Raw genomic sequence first — 12,588 nt, 5'->3', positions numbered from 1 at the left:
TACACAATATTGGCTCTGAAGTTATCCGCAAAATACTGGATGTCTTAAAGAGGTAAAGAAAACATCACGACAAAGGAATAAATCGTTTCGGTAAAACAATATACTTTCAAGTACATTGTGTATATACCATTTTTTTCTTAAGGTAAGTATTTCCACTGTTTTTCTTTTCACTAACTTTTTCCTGCCGGCTTTACAGCAAAATCTTAATTATGGAAAAAGGATGTCACTGACAATGCCTCGTGCTTTTAGTTCTAGAAATCCGGCGAGCGTTTTAACACATATGCCGCCAATATAAAATCTCCCCGCAGTGGTTTAGTGATTGTCATCTCCAAGAAATGATGACAAATTTCAGCTGTCGGCCAAACAGGTTTTTAAATTTCTTATTGACTCAATTCATTGGGCTTTTTTTTTCTTGCGTTCTTAATATTCCGCTAAAAATCTACTGTTCATGAATAGAAATAAATTAAATGAAGCCAAAGGCTTCCGTAATTTTAAATTTGTTCGCAACTTGTGTTTTATAACAAATAGTTCCTATTGATGTACAAAGGGAGGCTCATAGCTTTCGTGGCTGTGTTTTATGCAATTAAATTATTAATTTGAAAAAGCAATTGCCAATAGAAGTTAGATTTTTTCCCATTCAAAGTAAAAAGATCACCATATTTTTAATATTCGTTGCGCCCTAATATTAGTAAATTCATATATTGAATAGAGAGAAAAAAGCTCAAAAATAACCAGCTAGAAAGCCCTGCATTTTCCGCGGAAGTGGCTCATTTCGTATCAAACTAGGACCGCGCACATTTTGCAATTAATTCGCTACATATCAACGCTGTGTTTGAAAGACAACAAAAAAATATCACTAATTATCCATCATTTCAGGGGATCTTTTACAAATTCAAGGAAAATGAATTGTAGCCTGAATAGCTCAACTTCTTCGCCCGGAGCAGCAAATGTTTCTGTGGGCTCATGGTTCGTGGCCTTTGGTGCTGAAGCTGTGATCATCGTGGTTGCTAATCTCATCACAATTTTAGCGTTCGTTTCAAGAAAGACCTCAAAGAAAGGGAAATTTCTTCTCCTCATTAACCTGTCCATCGCAGATCTTTTAGTCGGCGCCATTCCTCTTCCTTTATACTTGGCTTATCTAGGAAGCTTGTTGTCATTTTGGCAGATTCAGTGGGGAAATGCTTTGAAAATAACATTATTTGGTGTGGATGTCCTTCTTGGATTTGCATCTGTTATGACGTTGACTGTGATTTCTCTGGAGCGTGTTTACGCCACTGTAGTCCCGGTTGGATATCGTGGTCTTAAGCGCCGAAATTACTGTTATTCCGTGGCAATGATTTGGTTTGTGGCTATTAGCACAGCCACTGTTTGCCTTGTAAGCAATTTTGTGCTAAAGTCCTTAGAAATCGCCACGTACGTGTCGATGTCTCTACTGAGCGTGCTCTGTTCTGTGATAAGTGTTTCATACGTTACCATATGGTACAGAATCAAGTCCAAAAGAAGAAACATGCGACAAAAGACAAACGAGTATGAAAACAAGCTGGCCTTAACCCTGTTTATCGTCACCATCACATCCCTCGCCGCCTGGCTTCCTTTTGTTATTGTCAACGTCTTGTTTGTGTTCTCGTCGGTTCAGTTAAGTATTAATTTTGTTTATTTTTCTAAAGTTCTCCACTATGGAAACTCTCTCGTCAATCCTATTGTCTACAGTTTAAGAATGCCAGAGTTTCGAAAGTCGGTGGTAAGAATGTTCAGCCTGCGTTCCAGTCAAAGGCGACTAGCCGGTCATCAGCTTTCTAAGCCCTGCAGTGTCACTGAAATTGGTCAAGATACTTTCCGATCAAATCGGGCAACACAGCTGTGTACAAATAGCAAGAAAACTGCGGTAACATGGAGGAAACTCAGTAAAATTCAAGAGGTCTCCGTTCGTCTTGTCAATGAAGGAGAAGTACGGTGAAGAATCTCAGGCTGGAAATAAAACATTTTCTTCACGTTGAAGCAGATTAAGCATCAGATAAAACGGAACACCGGTTAAACTGTCAGCAGTGACGGATGTTATAATATCTTCATTTGACGTGTACCGGAAAACTGGTTCGTTTTTGTGTGTGTTTTTCTTTTCATTCCTAGTTCACGTTTATATTATTTACGTGCAGTACGTTCGTGAAATGATTCTTCTCAGTTCGTGTTTCGACATCATTTTAAATAGTAGATTGATAATCAGGGAGCGAGGCTGAATGTATTCAGATCACCTCGTCTTTGTATATAGCCAAGAACAGCAGTCAGACTCAAATTGGTTGAGCATGCTTGTATTTGCCTTGATAAGCCACTAAACAGTACCACATGAACAGGTTATTGTAAAACTTGTTATGTCGTGGCAACTGCTGTTTTTACAAACTAATCATAAAAATAGACCAATTTCGATATATTAATTTTCAGCCTAAAACAACAGACCTCAGCACGAGGCTCCGGGGAATAAACCCCACAAACTCTGTATTTATTCTCCGAAGCCTCGTGCTGAGGTTCATTGTTTTAGGCTGAATTTTGATATATCAAAATTGGTCTATTACAATTTCCTCGATTGTGATTGGTTTAAAAAACTCCTATTTTCCACTAATTCACTTCCCAAGTTGTTATCGGACAGTTCAATAAGCCAATCACATTCAAAATTGTAGTTTAAATCAACCAATCACATTCAAAGTTGTAGTTACGTACGTGCGTGCGTGCGCTTTTGTGTTCTTGGCGCCTAATTGCCGGTAGGAGGCGCGATGGCCTTAGAATGTTTACATCTCCTTTGTAGGTATTTTAATGCAAATTTTCCCTTTCTTTCATAACTTAATTTTTATGATTAATTGGTAATAAGACTTCGTGTCGTCCAATTCGGTCTGTAATCATACTCGTGATAAACAAATCGGACTCCCGCTGCGCGGTCGTCCGATTTTGTTATAACTCTTATGATAACCGACCGAATTGGGCTCCACTCAGTCCTATTACCATTACTTATATCACGCAAGAACAAAGGAAAAAGTTCATTTCCTCACGGTTCCTGTTTTGTTCGAGTTTCCCGCATGAGCTGATCCGTGGAATAATCGCTTTGTGTTTGAACTTCAACTAACAGTTGTTGTATCTTATAAGTTTGTTTAAATTTCGCCCTGTATACATGTATCTGCATTTAGCACTCCTGCAACTGAGCAAAGAAAATCTCTATCTTTCTATCGATATATTCGATTCACTGTCACTAAAATTTGATCTGTAAAACACGAGCCTAGGCAGGAATGAAATCGCATTTGCGCTCTAAGGGGTTTCCATGACAACAACCTTAATGTACTTGATTCCAACCCTCTCTCCACTGTCTCCTTTATACACTTCGAGAGAAAGTCCCTTGCTGAACATAAGTCGGTGACTATACCCAATGGCCTTGGTAAAACCTCCGTCGTGCGCGGTCTGGCAGAAGCCCTGTCGCTCATCCAACTTAAGAGTGAAAGCAATCTGACCAGGGTACCGGGAGTCATTTGTCCCGGGAGATTTATATTCAATATGCCTTATGGATGACAGGTAAGATACCCCTGGGATACCCTCCACCCCATAACAAGGTGAGTGATCGAGATAGTTCCCCTTATCACACACTTCAAAGCCAACAAATCGACTACCATCTGAAATGCCATATCTTACATCGCTGTCGAATGTGTTTCCAATGGTGACGTCATGGACAACGGTAATCTCCATTGTTATCCTCATGGAGTCTTGCAGGACTCCAGGAGCGATCAAAGGAATTTTGAGGAGAGCTGCTTCCATTACTGAGCCAGCGTTGAACGTGAGCTGATCGACGGATGCTGTATGCTGACAGTTGATGAAGGACGCATGTGTTTCAAACCATAAGGGCGTCATGTGGTAGATCTTGAAAAGTCCCTGAAAAGGTTGCGTTGAGAAACACTTCAGTTTCCTTGCGGGAAAAATGGAACGATACAGATGTACATACGTATCACAATTTGCCTCTCAATTAACATTGTAAATGACGTCCTTCATGGTTGATGTAAGTCATTAAGAAGAACCGTTCTCAAAATAACTCTCAATTAAGCTCGTATCAAAACTCTGCCGGGCGGTACTCTCAGGTGCAGAATTCAAATTCTATAACTTCCATGTGCGTTTATTGAAGCACATTTTACTAGACGAGAAACTGGTCACTCTTAAATCAAACTTTACCGAATAGTAAGTGTACTTTTTACAGTTTTCCCCCCAAAAAATATACTAATAAAAAGGCAAAATTATTGCTTTGCTTATTTGCATTTTGTCCTAAATTATGATCATTTTGTTTGCTGATAACAGCATTTTTATTCTTTTTTTAAGTAGGTATCTTTAAGGTAGTTCTTTACATAAGCCTTCCTTGATTATTTTGTAAATATATTTATAAATGACCAAAGAATAAAACAAAGAAACAAAACCGTCTTAAAACAGTTTACCTCGCTTCCAAATTGTTCTGGTTGGAAAAATGGAGCACAGAAAGATCCATTTGAAAGTTGCTGTACCTGTATTAGAAAGTAAAAGAATTGTTACTTTAGCTATATTCAGGAAATGGAGCGCGCCTGAGGAAAAGTAGAGCACAAAGAAATCTGATATTATCACAGGCGAAAGCGAAGGAATGAGTTCTTTATAACTAAAAGTCATTGCCTCCCTCTTACAAAGGAACGAATTTACTCTCATGGATAGGGGTACAATGAATTATTTTAAAATACACTGGACAGTCGCTGGGGATGTGAACTTCCAAGCCATCAAAATTCACGTGGAAAACAATTGGCATACTCCTTCAGTTCAGTCGGAATCAATCTTGCAATCGGTCCATGTGCGACCCTGTCGCTTAACAAAATACGAAATAACAAGGTTCCTGATTTGAAAAGGTTTTTGATAATGTTTCTCTTAAATATCTGAAAGGAGAAATCATTTAGTGAGAGAGAATCTCCCGATAAACTTAAGAGCGCTTGAATTTTGTGACGTCTTATTTACATGATACTTTTATATATAACTATTATTTTCATAATGTTTGTAATTATTCCCTGAACAGTTTTTTTCGGAATAATTTAGCATTTAGACTAAATTGAACAGGTTACGAGTGTCATGATATTATTCGGATATTTCTTGAAAATAGTGTGAATTAGAAGTTGCTTACTGAATTAATAATACGAAGAAGTACAATTGCTCCCAACACGTATCGAATGACAGAATTGAACCCAAACATCCTTCGACTGTAGCAGATTCCTTTGTGAAAGTTTCAGATGTGAACCTTTTTACTTTTATTCAAAGCCGCTTAAGCTTTGAGGTTGATATGTCGGTAGTGACTGGTCAGACGCAATAATTTTCTCTTTGTTCCGTGACACCAAAATACAAAATTTGTATACAGGTTCCGATGATTGCACTAATTCGGAAAATTTGATCATACGTCATTTCCCATTGATGATCAAATTGTTAATTCTCAGGAGCTGCATGTTCGCCTGTGTATTAACATTTTCAAGAGCCCAGTGTTTGTATTTAAAAATTGGACTTGACTTAAAATGTCAATTCAGCTGCTCAATTTCCATGGCAAAAGCTGTTCGATTCACACCGTGCATAAATACAAAAGAAACACCTCTATATATATTACACTTTAAATTGGCAATTGGTATTTGTAAATTGTAAAAAATGTGCGTAGCAATTGATCAAAAAATGATAATAAAAGGTATTTGGTAGTATATTTAAGTCGTCATTAATAAAATAGTGAAACACTAAGGTATTGAATCACTATTTAGAGCTATTTATGTACAAAGACAGTAAAACTAAGCCTCACATTGTAGAAATCAATCCTGGCATCTCTAGAAGTAGATGACTGCTCGTGTCTGTTCCTGCGCGAGGGAGTGAGATCACAGGACTTTGGTTCTGCCGATCATCGCATCACCGCAAAAACTTTGGCAAATACCGCAATACCGCGAAAATTTATCAAAACCCTAACGTCATGGGTGACCTACACAGATGGTGGCTTCGTTGTCACGAAGGCAAAAAACGAGACAAAAAGCGGCAATCGGCAGGCCGCCACAACAAGTCCTAGATTCAGATTTTTATTGTTTTGCACTATTTACAAAAATTATAACTTTAACAGTATTTACAGAAATTACATTAATTAAAAAGAGAAAAGAAATATAACAGTAAATAGCCAAAATAAAAAGAGCTCAGTGGCCAAAGTAGCATAGGCGTTCGTGATGGTCATTGACACGTACAAGCAATTGACACGACATATCAAGTATATTAATTATCAAAAAAGTACAAGAGGAAAAAATATAAATATGAGCAATGAAACGCGTAAGAGGATGGCAGAACGTAGATAAGCTATATGCAGAATATAAGCAGGCTATACAGAAGAGTAGGATTGATTGTTTAAAAGGTATAGTTTATATTGGTTGTAAAAGGAAGTGTAAGGCAGTTTTTTAAAGTTCGTTGGAATAGTTTCCCAAAGTTTAGATAAACAAAAGCGAAATTAGAGGTCCCATAGTTATTATTTGCTTTTGGCCTATGAAAATTTAATTTAGAAGCAAATGTGGTATTGTGGGTATGTATCTCAGAGGCTCGAATAAGGGTTCTATGGAATGTTGTTGGAATGTTTGTTGAGCCATTTAGAATTTTATACAGCACATGCAGATGCTGGCCAAAAAGCTGACCGATAAGACACATGATGCACTCACTCAATAATATACAATCTAATCTCTTGTATCTCCAACCGGCGGGCAAAGCTTGCAGGCTAGGCCTCCACGATACCTGGCGGTGAAATGTTTGCCGATAGTGGCAAGTTTCAGGTGAATGTCCGGTTTCAAGTGAAAGTCCGGTTCAATATTTCAAATGAACGGCAGAAAGGCCAAGCTCAGTGAATTTATACTCACTGACTTGGACGATGCTGTTGAGCGGCGAAATCACTAACTCGCTCGCAGTCTGGTTTGAGGCGGAAAGCTTTGCCAAACAAAATACAAAATACTGGATAAATTTAAATCTTTCCAAAGCCTATTGGTAGATTCGCAAGAACACCACGCCTCCTCGCCCCCAGGATTTCGCGCGGCTATTTTTTCTCGCGGTTTTCTTTCGCGTCACGCACGACGGACTAAGCGAAAAAGGGACTACTCGTAGTCTAACGGTACATCAGCTCGTGAGCATTTAATTTCGCGCGGCCGAGCTCAGCTTGAAGGAAATCTTTTAATGTTGTGTACGGTACACTAGCTCGTGAGCTCGCGCTAATGACGCGAAAATCGTGCGCAGTAGGGACGCGCAGTGAAATTCTGGGGAATCAAGGTTATTCGTTTCATGGACCAACAACAACTAGCTTTATTTGTATGACCATAAATACATACAGTGTTGTAAAAGCTTTTATAAACTAAATCTAAAACAGTAACGATAATCGTGATCATATAATAATGTTATGATATAGCAGTCAAGTTACATTGGTTTGATTTGAAAGTAGAATATTGCGTAGATCAAAGCAAGATGACATAAATTTTGCTAATTGAATATTAATATAATGGTTTGAAGAAGTCATAAGTTCTCCGATGGCTTGCAACGAAGATCATTGTTTAAAAATTCGGAATGATCTGTTCTATTTTTCATAAATTTATTTCTTAAAATAAAGTATTTATTGCAATATATAGGAAAGTGAGATTCGTCTTCAATTTGATTAGACACACAAATAGGGCAGAGTCTGTTAACCCTTGGAATTTGATCATATCAACCAGTCTCAATCCTTAGTTTGTGATTTGTATCCTAAATTTCACTAGTTCTTTTCTTTCGCTTAGTTGGCTTGTTAGGCCCAAATAAGAGGAGGGTGCATAATCGTTCTTAAAAGTGTTGAAAAATTCTAGTTTAGTAGAGTTTTGCATGGTATGATACCAATATAAAGCATACTTTTGCTGCATTAGGCCAACATAATGTTTCATTTTAGCGTTAGTTAAGTACATAAGATCAAAACCAGGGAAATTGTAATAGGATAATAGAGTCCCTTCTACTGCAATTTTCTCGTCATTAGCACACACACACACACATCAAAGCTCATGCTAGTCATTTTAAGAACATCAAATTTCCAAGAGGTAACTATCAGACCAAACTGGACAGCTTTTCTAGTTTTAAGACCATGGTGAGCAAATTGAGTGATTTCCAGCAGAATAACAACTGCCCTTCTGCCGCCTTTCTGCCGTTCGTGATTTTTTATCATTACCATTATTTTTTTCGTCGATTTGGGTTCATTTCATTTAAAAGTATCATGCTGCTTGTCAGATTTGAGAGAAAGTTGCCGAGATTCTTGTCGCAAGTAAAGTAGACAAACCGAGTTCATTTCTGTCTTGAGTTCCTGTTTCAGGGTAGTTCTGATTGGAGTTCTCTTTTCCGCCACGGCGTTTAATTTACGTTTACAAACTTCAAGTTGATAAACAGCTTCGCTTGCAGACCAACGCAGCCTAACAGTTTCTTTCGAACTGAAGTAATACCTTTGTTCAGATATCTTGTTCCTTTCTTTAAATTCATGCAGGATTTCTTCAGGAACTTCAGTACATACATATATACATACAAACTTTATTGAAGCTCCCTAAGTGGGTTTTTCAGCTACAATAGAAACGAAAAATGCAAATTGGAAAACTTTAAGAATACAAATTGAAATTCTATAGTAGCAACTTCGCTTAAATCTCGACACCAATTGATAGCTACCGCTACAAACGAAGCCTGCAGTAAAAGTTCGGCTATAAGTAACAGAAGACAGGAAAGGAGGCTGAGTGTCTTTAGAGAGAAGATGAAACTGCTACATTACGGATGTTAGATGAAGTTCTCGCAGTCGCTGCCCCTTGCGGCAGCTGACGTCTCCTCTTGTGACAGAACACTAACGCGCACGCTGCATCCTTGAAATGAGGAATCCGGAACCAGTAGACCAGGATACTGCACAGGGAATTGAAATAGTGTAACATCTTGACGGTATTGACGCGGCGCAGATCTTGATTGATGGGGGTGACCAAGTTGATGGCACTCATAATCATGAATGGAAGCCAAGCTGTCAAGGACGCTACGCTTACGATAAGCGCCGTGACCGTAAAGCGGTGATTACGTTGGCAATCGCTTTCTTGGCGAAGATCTCGAGATACCACTTTCACTCTGCACAGCAGGATTAAATAAGATGTGGCAATAACCAGCAGTAACACGAAAAGGAAAGGCATCCAAACAAAGAAAGCAAACATCTTGGAGCTGAGAACATGGAATCCCACCATTGTTAAAGAAGGGATGACAAGCGCGCAAGTCCATACCACCGTTATGAATTGTGCGGTTATTTTCTTTTTGCGACTTCGGTATTTAAAGGGCATTACAGTGGCTATGAGTCGTTCTACAGCGATGCAACCATGATTTGTCACCGAGGCAAATGCCCCGCCAATGTCTAAGCTTGAATATAAGATCTGCACCGTCACGTTTGTCCAAGTGTGCTTCCATAGATTAGCCCCGGCCCCAATGACGTATACCCAGCCTGGCATAGCTAGTAAACTGACCAGAAGGTCAGCTACAGCCAGATTTAACAGCAGGATCGACGTTCGCTTACGAAGCCAAGTATTTTGGAGAAAAACAATTATTGCGACCACGTTAGTTGTAACAGCAACCAGAGCTTCTAAACTGAAAATAACGCACCATGTTATGGCTTCACTGGGGGCCATCAGAGGTTTGTTGTCTGTAGCGTTTTCTGCTGTTTCCATTTTCACTGTTAAGAAGAAAAACAGAACGGAGTGAACACGTTTAATCAATCCATAAGGGAATAAAGTGTCCCTGAATGTCTTAACATTTTTGTGGATATTCTCCCAAACAGGATGAGAGAATGATCACTGCAAAATAAAAAAAAAAACAAAGACAATTTGATGGCGATTTTTTAATGATTTGGAATTTTCGACTTTTTGTTTAATTTCCAGCCACAGTAAACAATCTAACAAATGGGACACAATAGAAGTGCGAGAGTAGTAAATACGTCAAAACAGGGCTAAAATATCGGAGCATGAAAAAAAAAAATACTAAAACTAAGACTAAAACTAAGGTGTGAAATAGAACTAGGATTAAAAATCACGTCACAAATAGCGCCTTTGAAACTGAGTCAGTTTTTCAGTTTTTCTTTCGTCTCGCTTTAGCAAAGAAAAGATACCCTAACATTGTTGCAGTGGGTCCCAGCACATGCGAGGCGTTTTGGTCCTCGGTGTTGTCTTGTGCAAGACGCAATGAAAGGAGATATCCCCGAATATTTCGATGTGTTTAGATCTACCACGAGCCAACAACACGGTTACAACACCCAAAATGGTTGCATGTTCAAAATTAGCAAGCCAAGAACGGAATAGGGCAGAAACAAAACGTAATATAAAGCAATAACCGATTGGGCCTCTCTGCCAAGTGAGCTAAAGAAACTTATGACAAAAAAGATTTTTAAACACAAACTGAAACAGTTTTTACTTAACCACTTTTAACCTAGTTAGTAGTACTATTGTCATGAGCTTTTACTGACGGAAGACGGGTTAGACTTGCTCTTTTGATACCAGGTTTTCACTGCACAAAAACAAATGGCTCTTCGGTAACACAGACACAAAAAACGCAAACGAACAGTCTAACAACTCCGAATAAATGTTCAATCTTAACTGAGAATCTTGGGCCAAATGATGAGTAATGAGACCAAGTGGTTGAATTCCTAAGGGTGCAGTCTTTGTAATAAGCAAAAGAAGAAAGGCTTTCGGAATAGTTTACACAGCAAAGTTCACGGCTTGTTACTTCTGAGTCTGATCACCTTAGTAGCGATCAAATCCGGCATAAAGGGTGCCGATCAATGCACTGGGCGAGGCTTAATTGACAAGAAAATGGTACGGCTTTACTTACCTCGTGTGATTTCAGCAGCTCGTAATACACTTCACTGGCACTTTACTTGTAAGGTTGTTTTTTCATGTATGAACAAGAGACAAACGTTAAAAACATTAAAAACAACATGCCGGCTGCAGGGCACAGCTGTTACACTAGCAACAGCTGAGCAGGACGGAAACACATCTTTTAATATTCACAGAGAAACGACTAAATATTTGTCGGCCCTGTTGTCGATGAGGTAAACAAAAGGAAGATAGCCCAGCAGTGTTAGCAGCAAAGACAACAACAAGCTTTATTTCGGCATGGCCATAATTCGTTACCGCATTGGAAAAACATAGGGTATTAATAAAAGATCATGATCGTAAACATACAAACAATTTACGAAATAAACATCCAGCCTGTACCGGCGTACAGAAACCGCAAAACTAGCGAGAGAAACAGACCCCTAAACCTCAGCTAAAGCGCCCGAAACTGACTTGGAGATCGAAGTTAAAAAACCTGGAGATTGATCGACTGGCGGACAAAAGAAACTAAAACCAGGCTCACATCAAGAGAAAGTGTCTGTTTCCTGTTTATAAATTATTCAAAATACGATGTGACCTTAGGCACGGTTCGATCTGACAGTTGATTCGCACGTCGAACTCAATCAATCAATCAATCAATTTATTAAAGTCATTGCGTGGGATTGAGGTTGCCCTCAGTATCCGAGCCAGAGGCTCATGTGTAAAACGGATGACTAGCTAATTGTGAATTCCCATCAAAACATTTGAGATCAGCGGTTCTTGTTCGAAGATTTGGTGGTTTCAATATGGCGGGAAAGGAGCACTCTGGAAACTCGAAGCTTGTTATGCTCGCTAACAACATCCTTGAAAATACTGTACATAAATAATTTGCGGGCCGGGAGGTCCGTATTGGGAAAATCTGTGCCCGAGGTCTAGTGTGCGTGTTTCTTTCATTCTTACCTTTTTTTTTTCTTTTTCTTTTTTTTTATGCGGTATTGCTTTGAAAGCAACTTTGGTGTTGAATTTCAACAAGAGACCATGATCCTACCATATTTTCTCTTGATTTTAATTAATGCCGTTCAGTTCAAATCTGGTGCACACGTGCGTTTGACAGGTTGGGCACAAAGGCGATACTATTTGCAGAAATTTTTATCGGAATCCAAATATTAACATTTTACGTTGTTTTACGGTGTAACAAAAAGCTTGGAAAGCTGCCAAAGTTGGAAACTTAGGAGCGGTCCGTACCCGGGGTCCTGGCGAGAAAATCCAGAACATCTGAGAGCGCGCGATAAGCCAATCAGATTCGAGGATTTAGGATTCCAGACCGCTGAGAAGCAGGAGAAAAAAATAAAAGGCGCTTGCATATACCACCGCGTTGCAAGTAGAAGACTAGTTTATTTTTTTTCAGTTTCTTTTATTTATTACTAATTTCATCCCGACGAGATAACATTACAACTCCTCCTCGGCCCCGTAGTCGTTACAAAATAGTGAAGCATGAAGAACAAGGTCTCTCTTTTCACGTCATGTTTTAGAGCAGGCCTTTTGCGCATGGCACTTTGTTTGAATGTGTAGAATTGCGGGTATAATATATTTTATTTAGAAAACACCCTGTAAGAAAACGAGCGCAATTATTGACGGCCGGGTTTAAACTGAGTACGCAACATGATAGTGTTCATCGACGGAGAGACATTATCTACCCAAAGTGCCCGTCAGAGGAAAA

The 12,588-nt window shown here is 39.0% G+C and overlaps 3 protein-coding genes across 3 annotated transcripts; 1 reads left to right on the top strand and 2 right to left on the bottom strand.

Moving 5' to 3' along the window:
* The first annotated feature begins 782 nt into the window (after nt 1-782).
* Nucleotides 783-2,200, top strand: LOC145501301 (somatostatin receptor type 5-like). The gene has a single exon (XM_081480786.1). The coding sequence runs from the start codon at nt 902-904 to the stop codon at nt 1,955-1,957; it is 1,056 nt and encodes a 351-aa protein (XP_081336912.1). The 5' UTR covers nt 783-901; the 3' UTR covers nt 1,958-2,200.
* A 657-nt stretch (nt 2,201-2,857) lies between these two features.
* Nucleotides 2,858-4,293, bottom strand: LOC145501899 (uncharacterized). The gene has a single exon (XM_081481291.1). The coding sequence runs from the start codon at nt 3,883-3,885 to the stop codon at nt 3,292-3,294; it is 594 nt and encodes a 197-aa protein (XP_081337417.1). The 5' UTR covers nt 3,886-4,293; the 3' UTR covers nt 2,858-3,291.
* A 4,438-nt stretch (nt 4,294-8,731) lies between these two features.
* Nucleotides 8,732-9,728, bottom strand: LOC145499332 (somatostatin receptor type 1-like). The gene has a single exon (XM_081478833.1). It carries the CDS (start codon nt 9,726-9,728, stop codon nt 8,775-8,777), a length of 954 nt encoding a protein of 317 aa, XP_081334959.1. The 3' UTR covers nt 8,732-8,774.
* Between the last annotated feature and the right edge of the window lie 2,860 nt (nt 9,729-12,588).

The sequence above is a fragment of the Orbicella franksi genome, chromosome 10 (assembly GCF_964199315.1).
Source record: "Orbicella franksi chromosome 10, jaOrbFran1.1, whole genome shotgun sequence".
Taxonomy (NCBI): Eukaryota; Metazoa; Cnidaria; class Anthozoa; order Scleractinia; family Merulinidae; genus Orbicella; species Orbicella franksi.
The sequence above is the reverse complement of the archived record's forward strand: the minus strand, read 5'-3'. Positions and strand labels throughout refer to the sequence as shown.

What these genes read in the sequence shown, in the direction of transcription:
- LOC145501301 (XM_081480786.1), top strand. Translation starts at nt 902, where the DNA reads ATGAATTGTAGCCTGAATAGCTCAACTTCTTCGCCCGGAGCAGCAAAT.
- LOC145499332 (XM_081478833.1), bottom strand. Translation starts at nt 9,728, where the DNA reads ATGGAAACAGCAGAAAACGCTACAGACAACAAACCTCTGATGGCCCCC.
- LOC145501899 (XM_081481291.1), bottom strand. Translation starts at nt 3,885, where the DNA reads ATGACGCCCTTATGGTTTGAAACACATGCGTCCTTCATCAACTGTCAG.